Consider the following 25,504-nt stretch of genomic DNA (forward strand, 5'->3'; position numbering starts at 1 on the left):
CATTAACTATAGTTACTTTCTGAAAGAAAGAATGCTAGCAAACCTTACATCATCAGATTTGTAGCTCAATGTAACTTTTCATTACATTTGTTTCTGCTTTCTCACCAGATGAATTGCAGGAAAACTGATGCATTTAGTTACACTTCAGAATTTCATTGTGTGAGAAAATGGCATATCAGATATCCTGTTCACTAAAGAGTGCATTTTATCTTTTGATTTGTGGCTAACTACTTTTGGATGAAGATCAGCAAGCAATAAAAATGAAAGCTGACATTCTAAGATTAAAATAAAATGTTAATCATAGTTACTTGAGAAGAGTAATACAGTAATAGTAATAAAATAGTTTTTCTGTATCAAATCGCTTTGATTTTTAACCCTGATTTTTTTTTTAATCAATGTTTTAGTATTTTAACTTACTTTACCTTCCTGCTTGTCTTTCTCAGTGATAAACTCATGGCAAAAAGACTGTGTTTTGTTCATGGTTGCACAGTAATACTGCAAAGGTTACCGAGAACAAAAAAATGCATAACACCAAAACAATTTCTTTTTGGCATAACTGTGATGATAGACTTTATGCCATGGATTCTATTCAAAATATGTATTTTTTTTTCTTTTCTTTACAGAAAACCTCAACTATTTGGGTGTCCTATCCGGGGGATATATCTTTGGTATGGATTACATCTTTGGTCTCCTACAACCTGAGGCAAGAATGAATGTGCTATGTATGATAGAGGAATTAATTGTAGGAAGAGACAAGTTGAAAGGCTACATCACATCAAGAAGCTGGTTTCAAAATGTTTGCATTTCTTGCCAGTAACACACAACCGAGAGAACCTGGTTGTCCAATTGTAAAACAACAAAGTTGCTTCTTTTTTTCCACAGTTCGGAAAGAGCAAGTAGCCAGTGTGTGTTTTATCATGTTTCTTGATTATTGAGCACAGACTCTTTTATTATGCAGAAATAATGGAGTGAGGATTGGTGGACACTCCCTCCCCACCACGCATTCAGCAACTAAAGACTGTCAAGATGACCTCTGAAGAGATGACAGCTTCTGTTCTGGTCTCTGTCATGCAGGGTAAAGTGATACCTGCTCAGTCAGCTGGAGATGAAAATACTGAGAATGCTTTGGACACCAGTGTTATAAAAAGACACACTGCCAGTCCAGGAAGGCAAACCACACGCACTGTCTCATATTTACACAGACTGGAAGAAGAAAGTCTTCAGGGCTCAGTGCCCAAAATATTCACTTTGACAAATGAACAAATGACCGATGACACTATTAATGAAAACTTCTGGGAGAGAAACAATGCCATCTCTGATTCAGTGAAATTTCTTAACATTAACTGTAACATTGTACAGAAAAACTACAAGAGCAATATCCCATGCAGCCAGTTGTATAAATCTTGTGGCCCTTTAACAGGGGAAGAGGCGTGCCTGGAAACTGGAATTCCTGTTTCACTGGAAAGAGCTATGCTTGCTGAAATTCAGTTGAAAATGAATGGACCTTCATTAAGAAGCCAGACAGCGGTAAATGAGAGTGATGGCAACGATACCGATGAAGTAGCCGTTTTTCACTTTCATTGTGCTAGTGAAAGGAATATATCAAAGGCTTTGTGCAAATTACACAACGGCTTCATTTTCAGTGACTGCATACAGTCAGTAAGTGTTGGCAATAGTAGCACTACTGGCTCCCCGGCATGCACTTGCACGTTGGTGGAGTTGACAAATAATTGTGAGAATGAAAACGGACAACACTTGTATGATGACACTTTAAGGGATAAGTACTTCTGTCTGGAAAGAGCACCACGAAAGGTTAAAGTGGCATGCTCAGGTCACAGCTTCTTTGGAAATAACTTTACTGGAAGAATGCCCTCAAAGCCCTTTCTGAGCCATTTTGAAGACTGTAATGATAACTGTGAAGAAGAGATGGAGGAGGATTTTTTTAGAAGCAAAAAGGAACGCTCCACATTATTAATAAGACGTTTCTGTAAAAATGATAAGGAGGTTAAAAAATCAGTTTATACTGGAACGAGAGCGATTGTTAGGACTTTACCTTCAGGGCACATAGGAACTGTTGCTTGGAATTACGTTGAGCAGAGGAAAAACAACAGTGGCTTGAAGCATTCTAGGATTACAACAGAACAGCTCACTATAATTCAGAGCTTAATAAAGTGGGAATTTAATTCCTTTCTTGAGACCTCTTTATGGTATGAGGTAAGCTTTTCATAATTTGTTTGTTTTCACTGTGAGAGTCTTGCTGACACGATGACATTTCATTTTACTGAATGCCTTCAATTAGTAAACATATAATAACGGTAGGATATTTCACTTGGCCATGCTGAACCTTATGTTGAACACTACTTTTCAGAAGAATGTCTTATCCTTAGAAACTCATTTAAGATTGGCATGAGGGAAAATGCATAACTTAAGATTTATTTAAAAGTTTTACACGTGCATTTATATGTGTGTAGATATAAAATGTGTATATGTATACATTTATATAGATACACACATATGAATATGTATGAATTTGTATACAAATACATATTATTTATATATAAACATATACCTGTATATTATATACCTGTAAATATCATATATGTACCTGTAAATGTCATATAAATTTATGTTTATACATGTCCGCATGTATAAACATATATATTAATATATACTATATTATATACAGAAATTGAATATATAGGGCATATATAAAATTATATAAAATTTTTTGATTGATATATTAGCACCATAATCATTCCCTGGAATAAATTTTTATTGAATGATAAGTGTGTAGTGTTAGATCACAATGAAAAATAGTTACTTTGAAAAATACAGTATTTTCCCCAAATTACAGATATTTATAATCCTTCTGTCTGGAAAAAGAAATTATATAGTGGTTCAATAATATATAATAGTGTGCTATTATAGCTCTAAGTTTTATTTTCTTGATAAATAATACAAAATTTTCTCAGTTTAGAATGAAATCATAAATGCCTAAAATGTTATTGTGGAAATAACATAGCACATCCGGAATATATTATTTTAAATTAAATAGTGAAAGATTTTCTGTGGTGGTAGAAATAGAGTAGTTGCCAATGGAATCTATAAAAGGGATTTTGGCTGTTGGTACTCAGGGATTAATCTGAAATGTGGCTACTGAGAAAGAGAAGCCAGCAGGATGATCACAGCATGAGAAACTGCTTCAGGAGGAGGTAGACAAGAGAGGTTCCTTAGCTTAGCAAAATAGAGGGTGTGATTCTTTGTTGAAATGTATGAATAACATCTAGGGAGAGGAAGATAACCACGGTAAAGGTCAGATAAGCAGTTAGTGATGAGATTCTGCAACAACCTTTGGTAGGACAGAAATGGTGGAAAAATGGATTATTTTGATGGTGGAATTTGTTAAGTTGATGAAATGGATTACATGAAAATTTGTCAGTGCTAACAGTTGAATGGATTGGATGGCTCAGGAGCTCCATGACAGTTTTGTCCTCCTCGTATCTTTCAAAAAACATTTTTCCTTTTAAATAGACAACCGAAAAGCTGCATGAACAGATATATATTATTTGTTTTGCGCCAGGTGGCTGAAGTTTATGGTGCTGTTCATTATTGTGGTATTTATTGTTCTAATCTGTGAAAGCACAAACTTGCTGGCACAGCATGTGCACTGCGTGGTGCATGGTCACACTCCCACAAAGGAATTAATATGAGCCACGTACTTATCTTACATGATATCCGCTCTGTGTGTTTGTATTTTCATTGTAAGCTTTTTTTGGAGGGAAAAGAGAAAAGTTTTGTGGCTGAGGTCTAGAGTTACTTCTGTTCATGTACGTGTGGAAAGGTGAAGATGTGTTTAGGTTTCCTCATTAGGCATTTCCAGTGTGACTTGGGTTTCTTAGCTTTTAACGTGCATGAATGTTTCACCACTTCACACCACTGCCACACCATACTGAACTGATTTAGGGTGTGAGGGCATTAATTAGAAAACTTCTGTAGGAGTATCTTTACTAACCTAGAAATAAACATGATATTATTGCTGAATAATTATTTAAATAGAAAACGTTCTGTTTATAACAAAGGATTAACAGGTACAGTAAAGCAATCTTTATAACTACAAAGCAGAGAGTGTTTTATATATATATATTCATATAATATATATATAATATATATATATTCATATAATATGAATCAAGTGCTTGGTGTGTTTCTGGTGATTTTACTGTCATGTTATTTCTGCAATAATATTTCTGTATTTATGGCTCATATTAGCCTTATAGATATTTTTACACAAACAGGGAAATTTACTCAGTGGATGTGACAAATACATGGACCTGTTGTACATACATGGTGGGTTAAAATAATTAAGTGAATTATGATCATTTGTAGGAAGCTTTCATACCAATCAGTAGTAAATGAATGTAGTAATCTGTTCTTCCTTTCCCCTTATCTCACCCTTTGAGCATGCATTCTGTGTGGAACAGCTAAGTGAACAGTGCTTCTGTTCTTTCAGGGGAAAAAAGTCAGAGAAATTAAGTTTTCATGGCAGTGCTGGCATAGCATGGAACAATAGAGACCTTTATGTTTTAAGTAGGAAAATGTGGCTCTCATTTGTGTATATCCCTTACATAAAAATTCTAGCGCTAATAAAGGAAAGACATTGAACTGTTTTCTTGCTATTTATTTTTACTTGCTCTACATAGCGAGGTCGGTCTGAGGCTTTGGATTATATAGAAAATACATATATTTTTAATGTAGCACATAATTACTTTATATAGATATTTTTAATGCAAATTTGTACTCCTTTGAACTTAATGTATGCACTGTATGTAGAGAGAAGATTTATTGTCAGATTATTTTTCAATTTTGCATGTAGTTTTTGTAGCTATATACAGTGCAAGGCTTACCCTGATCAAATGGATGTAAAGAGCTGTTGTATCTGTGTGAAACTTGCTTTTCAGTGATGGAACAGTGAAGGTGTGCAAGTTCCTCACAGTAGTATATCGTAGAAGTGTCTCAAATATGAAGAATTAGCCGTGGAAGCAAATCCTGAGAGTTTAAACATTGGCATTAGCTTTGCTTGGCCTCACACAATGCATCTGCTTCTTTAGCTCAGCTGCATCATATTAGCAATGTGTATAAGCTTGAAAGCCAGAGTTTCTAGAAACATTGAACCACCTGTATCTGTGAGATGTTAGCTTCATAGTGCTGAAGTCTGCTTCTTTTTTCCCGATACACTACTGGAATGGTAATGTCATATGACTGAAGTGGCCAGGTCTGCCATTGACTAAGCTGTTAATGAGTCCTGTTGGGTGACTCTCAAACCAGGTAGGTGATCTCAGGATCTCCAGATGGCAGCTGCAACAACATAGTTGCAATTTAAAATAGCTGAATTCTGTAGCCAGGCTAATTTTGCAGGGTCGGGACCATCTTTGCTGTGTCATTACATTCCTGATGCCGGTAGTTTGAGCTTCAAGAAGCTGGAGTTCTGCTGGCTGGCTAAAATTTGGTCAGATAAAAGTTAGCACAGTAACATATTGTCCACTCTTCATAGTAGCTTAGGCTCTATTGACCTGCTAAATACCCACAGAGCAACAATTAAAACAAACTTAATTGCCTGCACATTTGCTTCCACATAGAAACATGGTTTTTAGTGTAGATCTATCTTGTGGGAGGATTGCATACTTGATTTAATGATTTGCTATGATAACTCAGCATCTGTTAAGAATTTTTTTTTTTAATTCAGATTAACATACTGCAAGGGTTTTTGACTATGTATGGCTAATGTAAGGATTCTTATTCTTCTTTTCCATAAAGTTGGTCTACAGTTGGTGGCATCTCTGAACAAACAGTTAAGGAGGGAGAAAAGATTCTGAAGATACAAAGTTTTTATTGTCCTGTTAATTAATGTGATATCTAAAATAGTAATTTTGGACAATATTTTTAAATACGCAGAGCCAGACACAAGTATATTTAATGTATGGCATTTCTCTGAAATTATAGATTTAGCATTGATTGTTAATTCTAAATAAGTTAAGAAAGAAAAATTGATATACAGTAATTTAATTCTCATCCTTTCAATTTTTTTTTTCTTTCCCCTTCCAGAGAGCTATCAGCAACTCCAGTCAGTGTATCTTTGTAGAATGCCTTTATGGCATTTCTGAAAATACAAGTTATATAACTCAATTTGGTTTTAATTTTAGAATGTCCAGCCTTTTTCTATGGGTGATATTTGGATTATTAAATGAATTTCCAGATAGATGGTGTCAGATGGGTATACCACTGTCAGTCATGGAAGTAACATCTGTTTTGACTGTTTTGACAACCAGTTGCACTAACTAAATACAGGATCACTTTACATCAAATGCTAACATGAACTTATATGTTTATGATCAAAGGAAGGGTTTGTAATCCTGTATGTTCAGAAGAATAAATATATATATGGCTGTTTTATCCGGTGTAGGATTTACTAGTAACCTTTTATTGTCAGTATAGTGCAACTGTCTTTTTAACCTAATAGTATCTTGAAAGATACTTGTACATTTCCAGTGCATTCAAAACATAATTTATGTAATTAAAAGATCTATGCTAACTGGTAAGTGAAACAACAACTTGGAAGCATCTGCCTTACCCCTGTACTGATGGTAATACAAAGAAGTATAAATGTGTTCAGAAACTTGCTGTGGTTCTCTTGGATAGTTGATATGGTTTTGTAGAACAGATGCTAAGCTTGTGTGTGTGGCCACAAGAAATCATGATAGGATTGGTGTACTGGTGAAATTATTCTACCAGATTCTGTGAGCTTCCCAAGCCACAGAGCAGCCAAGAAAAATTAAATTCTTGTGACTTTTCAGTTCTTTTAGTTGTTCCTGTAGGAATTGCAGATCTCAGTTTACCATGATATCATATTTTTTTTTTTTTTGATAGAATTTTGTGGTTTTCTCACAGTTCTTTCTCTCCCTTGCTCTGCGTGTAAAAGATGGAGTTCTTTAAATAGACTTTTTTTTCTCTTTTCTCCGAGTTTGCATGCATACCAAAAATGCAAACTGTTTATGTTATAGTTTTAGGCAAGTGATATTTGCAATTATTGTGGATTAGAGAGATTTGAATTTCGAGTTTTTTTCCCATTGCAAATAAAATTTCTAGTTTAACATTTACAGGAAATAAATGACATAAAGCAAATAATTTGCAAATGGCAGAGATCCACTTCCACTCCAACAACAATTTTTTTTCTGTCAATGCATAAGAATTTTGCCTGTTATTAATGTTGTCACTTTTTTAAGTTTAAAGATTTATATTAATATGCTAAAGTGGTTAGCACACATGGATGAGCTAATTGCTATCTGTGTTTTTATTTGTTTCTGACTAGAAGTTAGTCTTTTGTTTAAAGAAAAAAAGGTTGTTAGCAAAATTGACTGTTTGGGGGGAAAAAAAAGAGAAGCAAAAGAGAAGCCAAATAGGCATGAAATTATGTTTTCCCTTCAGTAAGTGCTGTAAAAATAAATTGAACTTCGTTAAATGAAGTTCTATGCTTATATTTGCTTTGGGTTGAATTACTTCAGTTTTATAGGGTAGCTTTAAAAATAGAAAATTTAGCCTCTGTCTGTAGAAGTTTTTTTTTTTTTTAACTATACTTTATTACTATAACGTGTGATAGAGTTAGAGATAAATCTTATAATCCTTCATGTTATTTCGTGGTTGATGTATGGCTTTAACAGTCTGGGGCCAAATGATGAACAATAAGTTTTAGCTGTGAGCATACTTAGGTAGTCAGAGCCAATAGTGTGGGAGTCTTGGCAAGAGCAATATACTATGCCTTCAGTTTTTCCACATTTTCTGACTTTCCTTCTAGTGACTGTTCATTAACTGTAAAGAAGCATGAAGATCTGTTTTAGAAAATCTCTCTGCTGCATATTAAAGTGTTCATTTTGGAGTGTTAGAGTGTTAAAGTTGGACGTGCTTCTGAATTCTTTCTCAGGTGAAACTAACTTATCTTCATTACCTATGAGAACTGTTGAAAAGTTTGGGTTGCTTACTACTCTGGTATGCTTGAATAAAAACTGTGCCATATAAAGGTCGCTCTGTTGGCGTGTGAATAACTAAAATCTGAACTTTGGAGGTTTTGTCTATATTTCAATTCATCTTGCTTTTCTACAGTCTTTTGGGGACATTTTGAAAATTTTTATAAAATAGAATAAGCTTGGTTTGACAATAATTGGTAGATATATACTTTATTGGTATGAAATGTCAAGAAAAATATGTAAAATGATACTTGCCGCAATACTTAAGGCATCCTTCATGAGATAGAAGGCTATTCAATTACTTAGTGATTTGATATTGTACAGTTGTGAGCCCCTGGTTACAAAGAATTTCGGCTGAAAATACAGGCTGGTGACAACTTAAAAAAGGAATAAAAAGTCAACATAATCCAGCTGTCAGTTACTATCCCACTGCATATGAGCTGGAGTGTTAAGGGACAAGAAGGCTCTGAGGGTGCTCCCACATCAACTAGAGCCAATTACATCAGTGCAGCAGTTGGGACCAGGGTGACTCAGGGCAGTGAGACAGCACATGGCTTTCATCAGGAATGTCGGAAGTGGGGCTTTGCTGGAAACAAACAACTCTCACATTTGCAACCACATTTTAGGTTTTCTTCTAGTAATTTGGCTAGAAAATTATATAGTTAAAAGCTGTTCCTTCCCTGCAAAACACACGTATCAGACAGTGCTGCAAATTGTTTGACAGTATCCATATTTAAACTTTGAAACTAATTGGATACAGTCATTTTTTGAAATGAGATTGAAGCCTCATTTTTTAGATGCACTCATTAATCCACTGGTTGAGTATGTGAGAGGAAAATATGTTGGCTTGGCTTGTGCTCATTCTTTCTTACAGATCATATTCTTGTCTTCCCATTTGTATAAAGTTCAGAAGAGTCTTTTCATCTCTGGATTTATGCCTCTTGCTGTTTTGAAGTTAGGATTTCCTTAGCATAATAAATAAGGATATACCTACACATAAGTTTGCCATCGTAGTATGGAATGTGCAGCAGTAGCAAAAAAAACCCTCTTGGTTTTATGTTAAAATCAGTTGTTGCAGTACTCTGAATAATTTCACTTCTGTGAAAATAAAAACTTTTTCTTTTCTTCTTCTTTCTTTTTTTTTAACTTAGCTTTTCAAATAATTGTAAGGTCTGTTGACTATAGCTAGAATTTAGAATTCAATTCCATAATAAAAGGAGTTTCTTTTAACATATTTAAAATTAATTCTTATACTGCCCATGATTATTTTGATTTTATTCTCCTGACACTGAAAATTGTTTTCAAGCAACCAGCAGACACGGGCCTTCATTAGTAAAACCTGAGCAAAACAAAGGATGTATTATTAATTGCACTAGTTTCGTGTTACAGCGATCTTAATTCTTAGTGTTCAGGAATTCCCTTCAAGTGTTAGAGAATGGGTGAAAGCCTGGTCATATTGAAATCTGTTTAAAATCTCTTACTGAGGTAGTGTGACTTGGAGTGAGAAAAAGAAGCATGTGCAAAATGGAGCTGAGCTACTGGGTCTGTGAGATCCATAATTTTACATCAAACGTTTTAATAACAAGGTGTACATCAAGTTAATATTAAGTAGTTGTTTTATATCTACAAATGAAAGCAAAAAATGTCTGTATAAATGTGTATATGAAACCCCTTTAGTAAGCATCCATTGCATACATTTTTACTGTTCACGCTACTTGGAAGTCCCGCTTCTTGACTCACATCTGATGTCCTAGCTGCCTTACAAACAAACGGTGATCTCATCTGTTCTGTATTCTTAGAGGCAGGTAGTTAGTGAACTCACTCAGGAGTTGAAGGAGACAAATTGCTCCTAAACACTGGTGCTGTGGCTAAATTTTATTTTATCTTAGCAAACTTAGCTCTGTGCAGCAATGTAGTCTGCAGAAGAGATTTATCCTAAGTTTCCAGTAGTTAAGAACCAACCAACTGCTTTTCCCACTAGTTCCAACTGTTAATATTTGTTAATTTGAGAATAAGGTAAGACCAGTACCGTTATTATTACTTCTTTCAATATGTGGCCAGTCAACACTCAGATTCTTCTATAGGCTGAATGATAATTCTGAATATTTTATCTTTCAGCAGAAACATAAGAAAGTATCTGAGCTGTGGAGAATCGTTCTAGGTATTTCTACGAACTGGATCAAGAAAAAGACCTCTGAGAGAACTGATAGGAATTTATCTTGAGTAACTTTGCAGACTTAGAACGTCATGCTGCAAACTTGGTACAGTTACAGTTCTGACACAGTGTGTATGTAAGATGTTTTGTTTTGTATAAGCACCTTTCAGTTGCTGTGGGAACCATAACATTAGATTTCCGTTCTAATGTTTACAGCCTTAAGATTGCACTAGGTGACTTATGTTTTTCAAATGTATATGTTCTTAACAGGGGAAAAAGATTCTTTCATAAACATTCAGAATGTTTCCCTGTTTGGAAATTTACTTGTATTCTGGCTAACCGACATGTCCTTTTGAAACTTAAAATACAATGACATCTTGCGGTTTGCCATGAATGTGAAAGGAGGCTTTAGACTCTTTGGCATCAAGTCACTCAACAGGTTGAAATGCATAAAATATGTGTAGAGGTTACCAACAAGTGGGATGTGTAGGATGGTTCTTACTTAAAACAGTGGTGTATTGATTTTCTTGTTCTCTAGCAGTACAGACGGAAATAGAAGTTTTTGTTTCTTGGTTGTTTGGTTTTTTTTCCTTTTTTTCCCTTTTTTTTTTTTTTTAACTAGCAGGTTGGAGATGGACTTGACTTTTGTAACAACTAGAATGCTTCTTTTGAGCAAAAAATTTCAGGCTTTCATCATTAGCAGGCATTTGTGAATCACTTCATATTTTGTTTAGCTTACTCATTGTTTCTTTGCCATTGATTTGGAAAGATTGCAAATCCAACCTTTGTAAATTATGATCATTTTTGACACATTTCTTAGTTTTGAACACATTTCTCATTGCACTTTAGCCTTGACCAGCTGTTTCCTGTTTTTCCTCCCAGTGGTTCAGCTGCTGAGAAGATAAATGTGTCAATGGTTTGTTTCAGAATTAAAATTACCTTTGTAAAATGATGGGAGATTAAAACAAATATGTTGGACACCATTACAAGTAGGGTTAAGTTGAAATTCAGAAGATGGAGTTTTGTTTGCTTTTCCTAGAAGTTCTTTCACAGATTACAAAGCTTTTAATGCACAAGGAGCTCTTTTGATACAGGAAAATCAATCCATCATCAGAAACAACAGGGTGAAACTTTGTGTGGGGAATTTGGGTGTGTGAGACTGAATTTTTCAAGTAGTTCCAAGTTTTTTGTCCATATGGGAATATTTTGATTTATCTGATCTATGATCTACATGATGATGTTACCATTAAATCATAGCTGTTCTCCCTCACCTCCCCCTAGTTTTCAGAATGATTGGGACAGAGAGCATGTTCATTTTTGTAATTTTAATTGAATTCTAGAACTGAGTTTGTACACGTTTTTTCAGAATGAAACAGGGCAGTTTTACCAGGGGAGATGGGGCAAAAGTTGAGACATTGCCTTTCTATTAGGAAAGGCATGGACAGTACTCTTTTTGTTCCTGGTGAAGTTAGTCCGTATCCAGATAGCATCTCTCTTGTCCTGGATTGAGACATCTTTCTGAAAGTGTTTAAATGAGTTATAAACACCTTTCTGGTTACTAAATGTAGATAGTAATGAGAAGATTACCCTCTGTCTTTCTGTGTTTTAGTCCTTCCTGTGACCAATGTGGCCAGATGATATTTAGTCTGCACCCTTGGACGTGATAGAAACGTACATCAACATAGACAGTCAATAATATGTCAGTTTCCATGGCCAGTGATACTCACTCCCTTGAGAAGGGCTTTAAATATCTTCTTACCTATTAGATCACTGAGTTTCTTATCAGTGAATAGCAGAGGAAGACCCTTGTCTGAGATGAAGGGCCTAGCTCCAGAACCACTTACTCCTCTGAAGAACGCACTGTAACCTTTGACTATTTTTTGTCTATCCCCTATCTGCTCCCCTATTTCTGTCTTTCCTCATGGTCTTTTCAGGCTCCTCCTTTCCTTTTGGTGGATGACTCTAAGACTAGCTCTTTCTTTCTAGACTTCCTGACCACGAAATTCTCCAAGGAGATTCTCACTAAATTTTGAGAAGGGAAACGGGGAGTGGTTCCTTCCTTTCTGTGATCTTTTGGAGATTTTTTTCAATGAAGCTTTCAGTGAACTAAACAGCATTTGAACTTCACACTAGGCATCTGATAAGCACATCGTTGTAGAATTACACTTTTAGGCTGGAACTGACTTTCCAAAAGAGTTGGTATTTTTGGCTGACATTAAATGCCTATTTCATCATACTACTGTAGAGAATAGTACGTTTCTAGCTTTTTTTCTGTTGTACTCATCAGGGGATAAAAGTGGTATTTACTCATTAGTCGTTATGATAAGTGTTAATGATCAGATTCCTCTCATCCTTCCTTATTTTAATTTCTCCAGTTTGCCAAGAAACACAAGGAAAACAACGGCCAAGATGAAAGCAGAATCACAGGAAATACCCATGTGGCTGTGACTCAGTGGATCTAAGTGAACAAAAAAAGAAAAAAAAAACTTTTTCATTAAGTAAAAGAAGTGGAAACTGATTTAACAGTACTGGGCAGAATTTACTAATGAGATATAAAAGGTAGTTAACTGAAAGAACATAGTGAAAAGGAACCAGTGTTCTATGAAAAAGTTGGAAGGAAAATAAAGGAGATAGTCGACAAAGAGTCCTTTGAGTTTTGGAAATTTAATAAAATGGCAAGGAAAAAAACCACAACAAAATCCTATTTCCAGTCCTAACAAAAATGAAGTGTTTTGCTCTTTTTCTGAGGAAATAAGAAATATGTAGACCAGTGCTAGTACTATCACGATTGTTATGTACAAAGGTTGTGCTTCCAAGCACAAGTGTTAGGAAAATTAAAAGAATTTGGAGAGAGATTGTTGGTCATTGTTTGCTTTCTAAACCATTATGGACAGAAGTACTCTATCAGAGGTTGGTGTGACAAGGACAAGCATATGTGTCAATTCAGCTATTTTCCTGGCTTCTTGGGTTTTTCATTAGATGATGTTTTATAGTGTTTGTTTTTTTTTTTTTCCCCTGGAATATTATCTACTATGGAAATTATATGATGAAAATAACATACTTCTTAAAACTAGTTGTTGGTTTAAAAAACTCAAATCTACAAGCTGAGCAAATGAATTTCAAATCATAATGTCTGAGAAAAAAATGGTTTAAAATTCTGGGAAAGAAATGAAATCTCTGCAGTAGAATTTTGGAAAGCTTAGAATAACAACGTTTCTTGAAAGACTTAAGATGAGGCATATAAAAAAATTCAACATGGATATCTCAAGTCTCAATGATTTTCACAAGGTTAAAGGCTTTGATCTTTCTCACATAAGAGGCAAAGCTCCCAAGTTGATTTTGCTCATATATTAAATGTATCATGGTAAGAACAGCATCTAACATGCATATGCACGAAGAGTTGTTTGGCTGCCTAGGTGATGATTAAAGTATATACATCATAGTTTGGAAACCCGTGACTGGATCTATAACATAGCTGATTCATATTTTGTGTTTTTTGAATGAGATGAGATTATTTCCTTCATGTTCTATTGATAAATAGTATGTTGACTCACATCTAAGACAACATAGACTGGGATTTGATATCTTTTTTTGGACAACAGAAGGAAAGTTGCTATTAGGTCTAAATTTTAGAATAAATTAAAATGTAAACCTCTAGTAAGCATCGCATCATCGTCTTGTAGTCTAGTTTGTGTCTCTGTGTCCATGCCATCCTGTTTCCTTGCCTCCTCCTCCTCTGCCATGCAACCTGCAGTCTAGATAGTTTTCACCGTCTACCTTTAACCTTTATTGCCTTTGTCCCTATGGCCCTCTTGTCAGGCATGCTGGTATCTTTCGACACTGTGAGTAGCCTGGGGGTCCTTCAGCCCATGGTCCATCCCTAGTAAAACTGATCACCTAGCAGCTGCAGCTACTGAGTGAGAAGGAACTGGATGGCACAGTATGCCTTCAGGATAGGAAAACAAATTGAGATTTCTAGATGTTTATCGGGCCAGAATGTTAAGACATGAGTCTTCGAGACTTGTAAAGACTAGATTAATTATTGAGTAACACTGAAAGCCGTTTTAATCTTCTAGATAGTTGCTTCATTCTGAAGGATTCCAGTGCCCCTCCCCTCCAGTAAGCACTGACAGGTTATCAAAGGGAAATTTGAAACTGCATTGTTTCAGTAACGTGGCAGTGTTGTTGCCACTGAGCATTCAGCATTCTTACTTTCTTTATAATTTTCTAATGTTAAGCAATCCAACAAGTCACTGAAATCAGTTTGTCTCTACTACAAAGCACCTGCTTATAGAAAAGTATTGCCAGTTTTACTGTTTTTCTCCTATCTCCTGTGAAACGAGGTTATTCTCATTAATAAGTCTCTTAACATCTCGTCTAGCTGTTAATCTTCTGTAACACCTAGGTATGAATAAAGGGCATAGAAGCAATTCTGTTTTTTATTTCCTGGCAAAGGCAAATTTGATGGTGTGACTTGGCTTATATTTGATGGCTCTGAGACTGTGAGACTTTGTAGATCATTGGTTCAGAGGTCCAACAGTGCAAGATGCTACTGTCCTGCCAGCTGTTGACATGATGTCTAACATCAGATCTTTGTCTTAGCCTCATTCCATGTACAGGTGCATATGATCTGGGCAACATCTGTCAATGAAAGCAAGGAGATCAGAACTATTCTTTATCAGAACTGATCCTCCCAAACAGGAGACGGAAGATGAGAAAGCTTTATTTATGTAGTAATTTTCAGTACAGTACTCCAGTGTACTATTCAAAAAAGCCACAGCCAAAATTTTTAAATACTGGCATTTAAATTAGACACTAAAGATTCATGATTAGTATACTGGATAGAACTATCATTATTTTAGAGATGCTGGTTGCCTAGTACTTCTCATAATCAGACCTGCAACATTTAGAAGTCTTAAGGATTTAGAGGTTCAATTATAGGAGGCCAGTTTGAGCAAATCTGCCTAAATTCCACTGAAACACTGTCAAAAAATGTTGAGAATATTTGTATCTTATTGATTTCATTATCACTGTCAGCACTGTTCTCCAATTAGATTTGGTTTTCATACATATTTACGTGCAGGCACATGTAGATGCAAATATCCAGATTGTAAATAACAATGATAAAGTCTTTGACTTAGGGTGGTTCTTTTGACAATACAACTTATTTCATTAGAGAACTTGGATAAACTGTAGTAGTAAAAAGATTCTTCTATTGTCGTTACCCTGAACTACATCTCTGCAATGATTGCTTTGCAGGTTAAACTCTCCTGGTAGAACTCTATTAGCATCTCCTTGCTTAGAGGGAAGAGGCTGCGGTTTCAAAGCAGCTCATGACTGTGATGTTTGTGTGCAAACTCATTCATTATCCTATAACTAGGCTACAGCACGTCTTTTCATTTGTTGTAGGAGTTTATAATTTCTAAACTGTTATTGAAGTTTGTACATACGAAAAAATTGGAAAATTCTGTTCTTCACACATATCTCTGATTTAACTTTATTAGAAGGAAAGTGTGAGGCATATGCCATCTGGTGGATAAAACTGTTTATACAGTTTTATTGCAATCGATATATTTCAAAAGCAGTTTTTATTAACAGTGTAAATAAGTTTCTCTGTTATGCAGTGTTATTATTTTTAGGTGGCATTGGTGGATATTCCCACAATCAGAAGTAAAGGTAAAAATGTGAAAATGGAGTTCCTGTGTTTTTTCAAATACAAAATGAAATTAACTGTGCTATATGATCAGTGCATCATATCTTACTCAAAACCAAATAGGAAGTAAACATTTTTACCCAATTTAAATATTAATTCTAATGGATTAAAAATGTGTACCAGTCAAAGATCTTCTCCTTACTGAAGTTCCTACCTTACTGCAAATCATGATCTGTCTGATCTGGTCTTTGCAAAAAGGCTGTACGTTGCTCTGTCTGCACCAGCATGGCAGGCAAGAGTGGGCAGCTCATGTCCTACAGTGGTCTTCAGATTCCATTCTCTGCAGATGATTTTTTTTTCCCAGCAGTTGGTGCATGTTTTCATGAAGCGTGGTTTTGTACAGAAAGCTGCGCTTTTAAAAATGTTAGATTTGCTAGTGGATGTATTTGAAAACTCTGGATTAGGCAGATGCAGGAAAGGGTGTGGCCAGGGTTCAAATAATGTTCATTTCACACAAACTGACACCTAACTTCAGGATTTGTTTCAGGACTGCTTACGGAGTAGACATAGCATGGGGTAACAAGCAGTAGAGTGCTCAATGTGTATTGATTCTCTTAGAGAACATATTTTGGGGGATAATTTTATTTTTCTCAACCTCAGCAGAGATGAAGGAATCTAGCATCCCGGTATGCACTGGAAGACTGGTATTGTGACTGCCTCTTTTTTTTTTTTCTTTAGAGTGAACAAACCTAGTATATTCACTTCATTTTTTTCCTAAACTAATTCTTAGCACATTATAAAAAAAAAAAAATTGAAAAAGTAATGCATACTGTCCTTTGTACTGTGATTTACTAAAGATTGGATCGAATAAAAGCAAGTTTGTGCTTACAATCTGAAAATAAATTACTCAAGTACATTGTAATCAATACATGTGTGAAGTGGAATTGTCTTCACTGTGCTATGTACTGTGATGTTTCCGTTAATGTAATGGCAAGGAGAGAGCTGAAATGTGACACAGTGGAAAAACCAGGTAATGCCGGTGGCTCCGGGCACTGCTGATTTCACAGAGCTAGTTCAGGTGTCTGTGCTGTGTTGCACCACATTCCCGGCCCTGGAGGTTTATTAGTTCCGTCATGGTGCACAAACAAGATGGAGATTTAATAGCACATGGAACATCCATCGCTTGTTTTAAGATGGCAAGTAACTGGTTTCTTCAGAAGTATTTAAAAAGATACTTCTTGACAGTAAATTTACATCCAGTAGACTCAACCGTTTTCTTACGTGTCACTCCAAACTTCATGGCTCTGTTGTTCTTCTTGTAACTAGTTTATTTTTTAACATTCAAAGATAAATAATATTTAAAAATCTAGAAGAACAAATGTTCATATTATTTGGGAAAATTACAGGTACAGTTTGTTTGCACCTTACTGCAATAGCTTATTTCTGAACTAAACTGCTTTGGCACTTTTCTGTGTCAAGTACCTTGTGGAGAAACAGCATACACAAGCTTCACCTCCCTTCTAACTGTTTTGCTTTTTGGGAAGCATGCGTAGAGTGAAGAATTGCCAACATGGCTACAGTTTTGTACTTCTACACATGGCCCTGTGTTTTTTCAGACACACGTGTGCTGCATTGGAATAGCATTATTTCATTCTGTGCTATGAATCTTACTGGGTCAAAATGGTTTTATGCCATTATTTACCCTTGTTTTCATTTCCAATTTAAGAGGTACAGTTGGGGAGGTAGGTCTTTTTCCTTTATTTTTTTATAGGCTTTATTATAACCAGTAGGTCAACCAGTGCAGGTCCAATTGTTTAGAAGAATAAGGCCAATAAAATACATTGAAAATCTGCACAGAGTGTTTTAAAGTGAGGAATTCGGTGTTCTGTTGCTTTTCTTCTGCAAACCAGACAAAATAATCTTTCCCTGAGGTGAATTTGCCCATTGTGGAGCCAACATCTAAGGATTTTTATGGTTGTATGGCTTGGACACAAATCATATTTTCTCTTGGATAGTCTTATGTCATGACAGTTATGTTTATGTGAATATAAACAAAAAGATTTATTCTAATCAAATTATATGAATATAAAAGGTTTATTCAGCTTGCTTGCTTTGTTTTGTTGCTTAAGATGTGCATTTTGCATGTCTTTGAAAAACATTTAAAAAGCTGTATTTATGAAATTGCTGCTCTTGTAAAACTTTCTTCATGTAAAGAGCAGTGCAAATGCTAAGTAAAATAAATTGTCTAAGAGCAAATTTTAAGATGGATTTTCTTTCAATATTGTTTTGTATTTCAAAAATTAGATTTTTAATTAGGAACTTAAAAAAAAACAAACCTCAGACAAGCCTTGATACAGTGTGTGAGTATGTAGGTTTGTATTTTAAAAGGTTAGAGAGAATACTGTTACACAGTCTGCTGATTTCTTTTTGTTATTTTTATTAAGAATTGAATAATTTCTTCAAAGCTAGAGCTGGATTTTTGTTTTCTTTAAGATGCCAGTGCATAAAACCTTAAAATAAGTTATGTATTGATATACCAGCACCTGGAAATTCTCAGGTGATAAATTTTTTATATATTAAAAAAAAATTGGAAGCAGTTTTCTTCTAAAATGGAGAAGTAGGAAGTGAAGACAAATAAAAATTGAAAATTTCTGAAACTGGAAGGAAAAAACGTTCTACATCTTGGCCTGCTAAGCAGAATACTGCACTGTAATTTCAAAACAAACAAACAAAACAAAACAAAAAACCAACATTGAAATATCATTAATGACTTCATTAGCAGATTTTTAAAGTTGAATATCAAATTCTATGTTGGAAATACCTGACTGTCCATTTTACTTCCTACTAATTGAGTAAGACGGTGGGCAAGGGGTTTTTGCTTATTTGTACCATTGTCATGGTTGTGGAAAATAGTTTTCCTACCAGTAGGTGGAATCAGATGAAAATCTTAACTGTTAATCACACAGAGTAGCTGTGTTTTCACATCTCACTACCAGCAGCCATTTGAATAGTTCTGGATTAGCAGTTCTCAAATAGCAACAGCTTTCTAAAAACTGTTTAGCTCAGAAGAATACAAATTAGATTGATATAAAGTTAGCATTTATGTTTAATAGAAGTGTAGCTACCTTTGATTCGAGCTACATATGTGTACTTTTGGAGGGTTCTTTTGGATGGTTTAAAAAAGTTGTAGCCTTGTATGATATTTACTGCTGTCAGACTGCACATTTTATAATCTTGTTCTGATATTTTTGCATTGCCTAAGTGAAACATCCAAAACTGTCCAGTCTGGCCATTTATTCCTCTCAACTTTTCTTTTCATAGAAAGTTAAAACTGAAATCTTCAAACTTCTAATACTGCCCAAACTGATTGAAATGCTGATGGAAAAAAAGGAGTCAAAAAACTTAGGAATGTGAACTTTGTAGACAATATTTTAGAAGATCATTCTGATCATCTTTTAGTTTTTAGAATTAGGTTTGCTTTCAGTCCTTGTATGAAGAAAGTTGTTGTAATTTCTTCATAAATCTCAGTAGCACTTCTAAGAACAAAAAATCACACAGGAAAAAGGGGTAGAGGTTTCCCACATACTTCGGGTGTGAAAATTTTGGGTAGTTGTGATACTTCATTAATTTTGTGTAGAATTATTGCTAACAGGATTGCCATATATTTGTATCTGCTCTGAAAATGAGTTCATGCACAAAAATTTGACAAAGAATGACTGATGTATGCACCGTTTTATCTTTACCCAACTTACTGAAAGAGGAAGGTCAGGGAACATCATGCAGTGGAGATTGTTTCATCTAGCCTTATACTTGTCGCAGTTGGGAGTTGCTCAGTGAAGAGAGGGATATGGAACCTCAGAATTAAAGCTTTTCCTCGAAGTTCCTCTAAGTAGTTCTTATTTTGAAGATGTTATTTGCATTCTTATTTTCTCCACCTGTGCTGTTTGTTAAGTTTTGTAATAGTATCATGTACTGAATTTAGGTTACAGTTTATCTTCTGTGCATTTTTGGATGGTAAGAGAAAAATTCACCGACCTAATACATGTGAAACTTTATGGTAAGCTTTAGAAATTAGGCAGTATACAGGAAGGAGAATGTTAAGGCCTGTAGTGACACCATTTTCAGTAGGTCTTTGTCAGGTATGAAATGTGCAGGCTAGACATGAGTCTGTTTTTATGAATCCTTCTAAAATGATCCCCTAAATTTTAGTCTTCCTTCCTTTTCAGCAGTAATTTTATGAGCTGGAGAGTTCCCATTTATGTTCATGGAGGAAATAATTTTTCATGGGAATATTTTGTCCTTTCACCAAGGAGCAGCTTTCCAGGGATGGTTTGTATCAAATCATACGGAATATTTGTGATGAAAAACACAAGTACTCAAAACTGTGCAGTCTTTCTCAGTGAGAGAACTGGAGTAGTTAGCACATTGCAAATGCATGTCTTGGTAAAAACCCAGGTTTCAAAATATATGAGAAGCTAAAACCATTTGGGACAAACCTACACAAGAAAATTTCATGAAAGGTATACAGAGCTTTTAACACCAGTGTTCTGCATCTACATTTTTCTGCTTTGGCTTGGCTAATAGACAAAAGAGGATGGATTTGTTGGATGTTACCTTTGTTGTTTTTTTTTTCTTTACATTCTACTTCTGTACACTGTAAATCCATTCCTTGCAGACTTATGCTCTCCTCCAGTTTCATTCATGTGGAGAAGTAGGAAGCTAATGGTATATTTATTTAAAGATACTTTAAGTATCCTTAAATATTTACTTCCCCACTGTGGCAAAAATTCTCTGCTCTTTGAAGTGTCAAAGAATTTCAATGAGAAATTAAAGCTATATTAGAATTGGTAGGCTCTTAATTAAGAGGTAGTATAATCTGTCTTCTGCAGAGATGGTTTTTCTCTTTGGAAAGAGAAGCTGAGTTATAGTGCACCTTCAACTTTTTGTCAAGAGAGTCCTGCAGCTGGGGAGAATGTCATCTGCTAAAGCAGGTTGCACCATTTCTGCCTCGTGCTAGCAAAATAAACTTTCAACTGTCATTCCTCAGGCATTTTGCAGTGCTTTGTTTACCTAAAATTCTTTGACATTATTGAGAAAACATAACTTTTCCTGGGACTGAAAGAACAACTAATAACAAAAAGCTGTTGATGTGGGTTGGAGGGGGAGTCACATTATTCATCTGCTGAATTCCACAGATAAGTGGAATCTATTGTAAGTCTTCTCATGCCATTAGGTCCATATGTTGTGGCACTGAAAACAAACAAACAAACAAAAAAAAACCAAGAAAAGTGAATTTGTCTGGAAAAACAATTGGTTTTCTTGTTAACCCTATGCTAAGACGAAGAGAACAAGACTGTTTTGCCAGTGCCCAAATCCAGATGGGCTTAGGCATGTCATCACTTGTCATACATATGACACTTGGAGATTCTGATGAGATCTTAGAAGCAGCTCAGGCCTGAAAACTTAATGGGCGCATCTGCTATCTCCCAGCCTTTCATTTTTTTGTGTAAGATGCTGTGTTTGTGTAGGGTAGAATATGTTCAGGACTGTGGGGACACGATGATCTTCAGTTCAGCTGATAATGTTACCAAACTATACATGGAATTTAGATACTCTTTTGTTCTTCTGCACAAGCCCTAAGACTCCAAAGAGAAAAGAATTTCATTGTTTATCTGCCAGAAGTGCACTTAAATTGTATTTGAACAAATCTGTTAGATTTTTGTTTTGTTGGGACTGCCAAAAAACAGATTGGCTGTCTTGAGGTTTTTCATTGCATAGTGAATCAAGCTGCACATTAAAGAAGCTTTAAAGAGTAAAGCAGTTTCTGTACTAGATGGTATCAGGACTGATACTATTGGGTTATCACATGGTCTTAGGCTCTTAGAGTAAAGATTTTATTATGGATTCCAAAAGTTCAGCATTTTCAGTTCAGATTATGTCTTTTGTTCTGGTGCTGTGTTCTAAATTTTCCAAGAACTCTTTTGCAGCTATTGAACAGTAATAGCTATGAAAGAAGGTGAGCATTAGCAGTACAGAATGAGAGGTAATGGTACAGATTCTAGAGCTGCTTAGCTGAATATGTAGCTGTTTTTTTTTTTTAAACTTAAATAGTGTTTCTTATCACTTTTTTTTAAAAAAGCATTTTGCTAAAATGCTAATGTGTCCTTTAAAACATCCATATACTTGAAAATGTTAATACTTGACAAACTAAATGTCCGTATGTTTTTGCCTACAAACTTCAAGTGTATCTTTGATTAAATTCTGTTGTAGTTATGAAAAACAATGAAAACTACCAATGAATTTTATTACACTCACCAGTTTGCTTAATTCAAGGAAATTACTGTACACCTACTTTGCAGATGAAGTAGAAGCTTTTGTTGAAATTGGGATGATTACAGTAATGATGGGCATCTTTTTATTAATAGTTCCTATGTAAAAGTAGGGCCACCTGTTAAGAAGAAAGGGTTTTCCGTGAAATGAAGGAACATGCTTGTTATGTAAGATTTTCAGCTTCTAGATATTATCAGGTAGAAATTAAGCTATCTGTAGACGTTTCTCTTTGTTTCCAGTAAGACTTTTAGCAAACCAGCTAATGAGGAATAGCTGTTTTTTGTAGTTCATAAAACATGTATAATCAGAAGACCTTTCTTTAAGTAGCTTATCTGTGCTGCAAGCCTGTCTGATTGTGAGTGTATCCAACGTGTTTTCAGTGGGAGAAATATCTTTAAATATTGGTGAGATATGTCTCTAAGTTTCTTGATTTTGACTTGCATTTCAGCAGAGTATATCAGTAGCTAGAAATCAGAAAGTAAAGCCTGTGTATACCTACATTGTTATTATACCTAGAAGCAGTTATTGGGCATAAAGTGGGTAAAGGAACAGACTTGAGCGATCTCAACAATTACCCACCTTGGCTCTCTTTCCAGGTTACTTCTTCTGTTGCCCTTCTGCTCAAATGTGATTGATCTGTTAATGTTTTCAAATAAAATAATTACCACTGGTATATTAAATAATGATACACCTGTTAAGTAATATTAATAATATTAAAACATTTGTTATGGTAAATATTGTCAGAAATAATCGTATCTGTTTTCTGTGGATAGGAAAAGCCATGAACAATGGTCTTTACCCTTCTTCTGTGCTTGTTGCTGTTTGTTAATTATTGTAAAGTACACTGAAGGAAGCTATCTCTTTTTACTGATAGCTGGATGGATGTTTTCCATGTTGTTTAATCTCTGGACATTCTATCATGCAACTGTAGCATTACCTTTTCATTGTTCTGCATTACTTTTTCCATAATATGGCAAGGGTGGGTGTTTTAAATACAGGAAGGGGTTTGTGATACTGCTTCAGAAATGTTTCAAAGATCCACAACTATCACATTTCTTGAGGTTTCTCCTGGTCAGTGGCTTTCCTACTTCTACTCTTATCACCTTTATCACACTTTTGTGTGATCTAACATGCATCCTATCATTGCTTTTCAATCAGAATTTGTCTGCAGATGAAATTATTCCAGACAAGCATTGGAGATAAACAGTAACAAGGCCTACTTCTGAGATAAAGTTACCCAGGTTACCAGATACGGATTTATTCAAAAAGCTTATTTTAAGTGCGGCCCACTTTAAAGAGTCTTTGTGAGGAGTATATGGCCCTGAAGCCCCCCAAATACCCAATATGCTTTAGCATTTCCATGTTGGCTCATTTATCTATACTTTAATCTATAAGAAAATTATTTAATTTTCTTTGCTGGGAAAAATTCTCTTTTGTCCAATTTGCCATAAAGTACTCTTTAAATAGCATACAGTAATCCATGAAATGTTTAAGTTTCCAGAGATTATGAGGACTACTCCAAAAGTAATACCTCCTCTTTTATTATGTTGGCCCACAACAGGCAGATGTTGGTGGTATGGCAGTAGAGGTTGAACCTTCCCACCAATAATCTGTTACATGTTATTGCCGTATGACAGATGGGAGCAGGGGGGCAGTCTGACAGAATGGCATCTGACGTGGAAGTGCGTATGAAGCAAAGATGTGTCTTTGAATTCCATCATGCAGAAAAAAGGCACCCGCTGACATTCATTGATGCTTGCTGAACGTTTATGGAGCCCTAATAGGGAATGTGAGGGTATTGAGGTGGTGGGTGGTGCATTTCAGCAGTGGTGACAGCAACAGTGGGTAACCTGCGCTGATGCAGATGTTTAATGAGCGCGAGATGCAGCTCTGGTTCATCTCTGGTTTTAATGCATAACAAATGGTGGTGACTGTGTTGAAAAGTAGTGTTTTGAAGCTGAGAGTTTGCTCTATCAAAAAGTGTTTTGCTCTTTATAGCTGTTGTAATTTCCATGGAAATAAGTAGGAGGCATTACTTTCAGAGTGACCCACATATGTATGAAACTGATCTTTGATTTCTAAATTGTGCCACCTTGTGAAGAAATAGCTTGAGTGAATGGGAGAGGACATCTGCAACTTCCCAGCTGATCACTGTGCAGCGACCTCAGCAGTTTGTTTTGGAACTGTTTCAAGGGGACAGTAATTAGAAATCATCTCATTGTGCTTATGTAATTTGGCTCAAAGTTTGTACCTATTAATCTATATATTTTCTGCAATAATATAATCATATTAGTAGTTTAGAGATGAGGAATCTAATATAGTAAGAATAATTTTACTTTTATTTACAATGAGTTTACATCATGCCACAGTGACATTATTTTAGGTATTTATAAACAATTTTTATAAATTGCTTATGTTGTAGAATATTCTTTGTAAAAGTTAATGCAATATCAAGAATCTAAAGCAGTGTTTTCTAATAAATTTAGCATTGCATCGTTTCACTTGAAGCAATGTAAACACAAAGTCCAGCATGTCAACACAATTAAATATTAACTATTTAGATTTTATTATCTGTGTCCGTGGGTAAACTAAAATGCTTATGGAGTTTTTACAATGAACACATTTCCACTGCCTGTTGGAAAAGCAGACCAGTAGGAGCTGCAGAGGTGAGGCAGCACCATGTGAAAAGCAGCGAAAGGATTAAGATTTGGCAATGCACGTCTTTTCTCTCCAGGCTCTTAGTCTCTGTGGACGAGAGCAGACTGTCATCTTGTATTACTGAAAGCTAACTTGCAGTTTCTGCTCGTCTCTGTATGTTTTAATTTCTATACGGTTATGTCATTTTTACTGCCAGTTGATGCAACATGGATATGGTGAAACACAAGGGAAAAAGGTATGGCTCATGTTATATAAAAAAGTAAAAAGTTTTTTTTTTTTTTACTGCAGGAATAACAGGAAGGCTATCCTTTTTCAGAAAGAGGAACATAGTGCTGCAGAGGGTATATTCTTGGTGTATTAAGCAGGGTATTTTTTGTTGGAACATGCTACTTTTTCAGTCAGTACTTACTCTGCAAATGTAAACAATTTTTAATTTATAAGAAGTCTGTGTTATTTCATTTTTGTTTAAATTAGAGACACTGTGTGTGAATGTGTACTAACTTGTTGTGGTTAAATGATTGTAAATCCACTTAAGACATCTTAGTATTTAAAGTTATAAAACTTGCACAAACTTTTAGCTACTTATTTGCTTAGTATTGGGTTCTAACTCTAGAAATAATGTAGTATTCTTACAGACTTTACTTGTTTTAATTTTTTGTTCTGATAAACAAAATGCTTGTTGTCTAGACA

General features: G+C 35.2%; 1 protein-coding gene across 2 annotated transcripts in view; it reads left to right on the forward strand.

Annotated features, from left to right (window-relative positions):
- The window catches only part of PLCE1 (phospholipase C epsilon 1), a 150,736-nt gene that overhangs the window by 22,387 nt on the left and 102,845 nt on the right, over window positions 1-25,504 (forward strand). The window contains exon 2 of one of the 2 annotated variants that reach the window (XM_021397672.1): window positions 624-2,214. In XM_021397672.1, coding sequence (XP_021253347.1) covers window positions 1,027-2,214 — 1,188 coding nt within the window. In that variant the 5' untranslated portion in view covers window positions 624-1,026. Of the gene's footprint in view, window positions 1-623; window positions 2,215-24,858; window positions 25,050-25,504 lie in introns of those variants that run through there. The other variant, XM_021397673.1, reaches the window with a different exon arrangement.

This window comes from Numida meleagris, chromosome 5 (genome assembly GCF_002078875.1).
Source record: "Numida meleagris isolate 19003 breed g44 Domestic line chromosome 5, NumMel1.0, whole genome shotgun sequence".
Lineage (NCBI taxonomy): Eukaryota > Metazoa > Chordata > Aves > Galliformes > Numididae > Numida > Numida meleagris.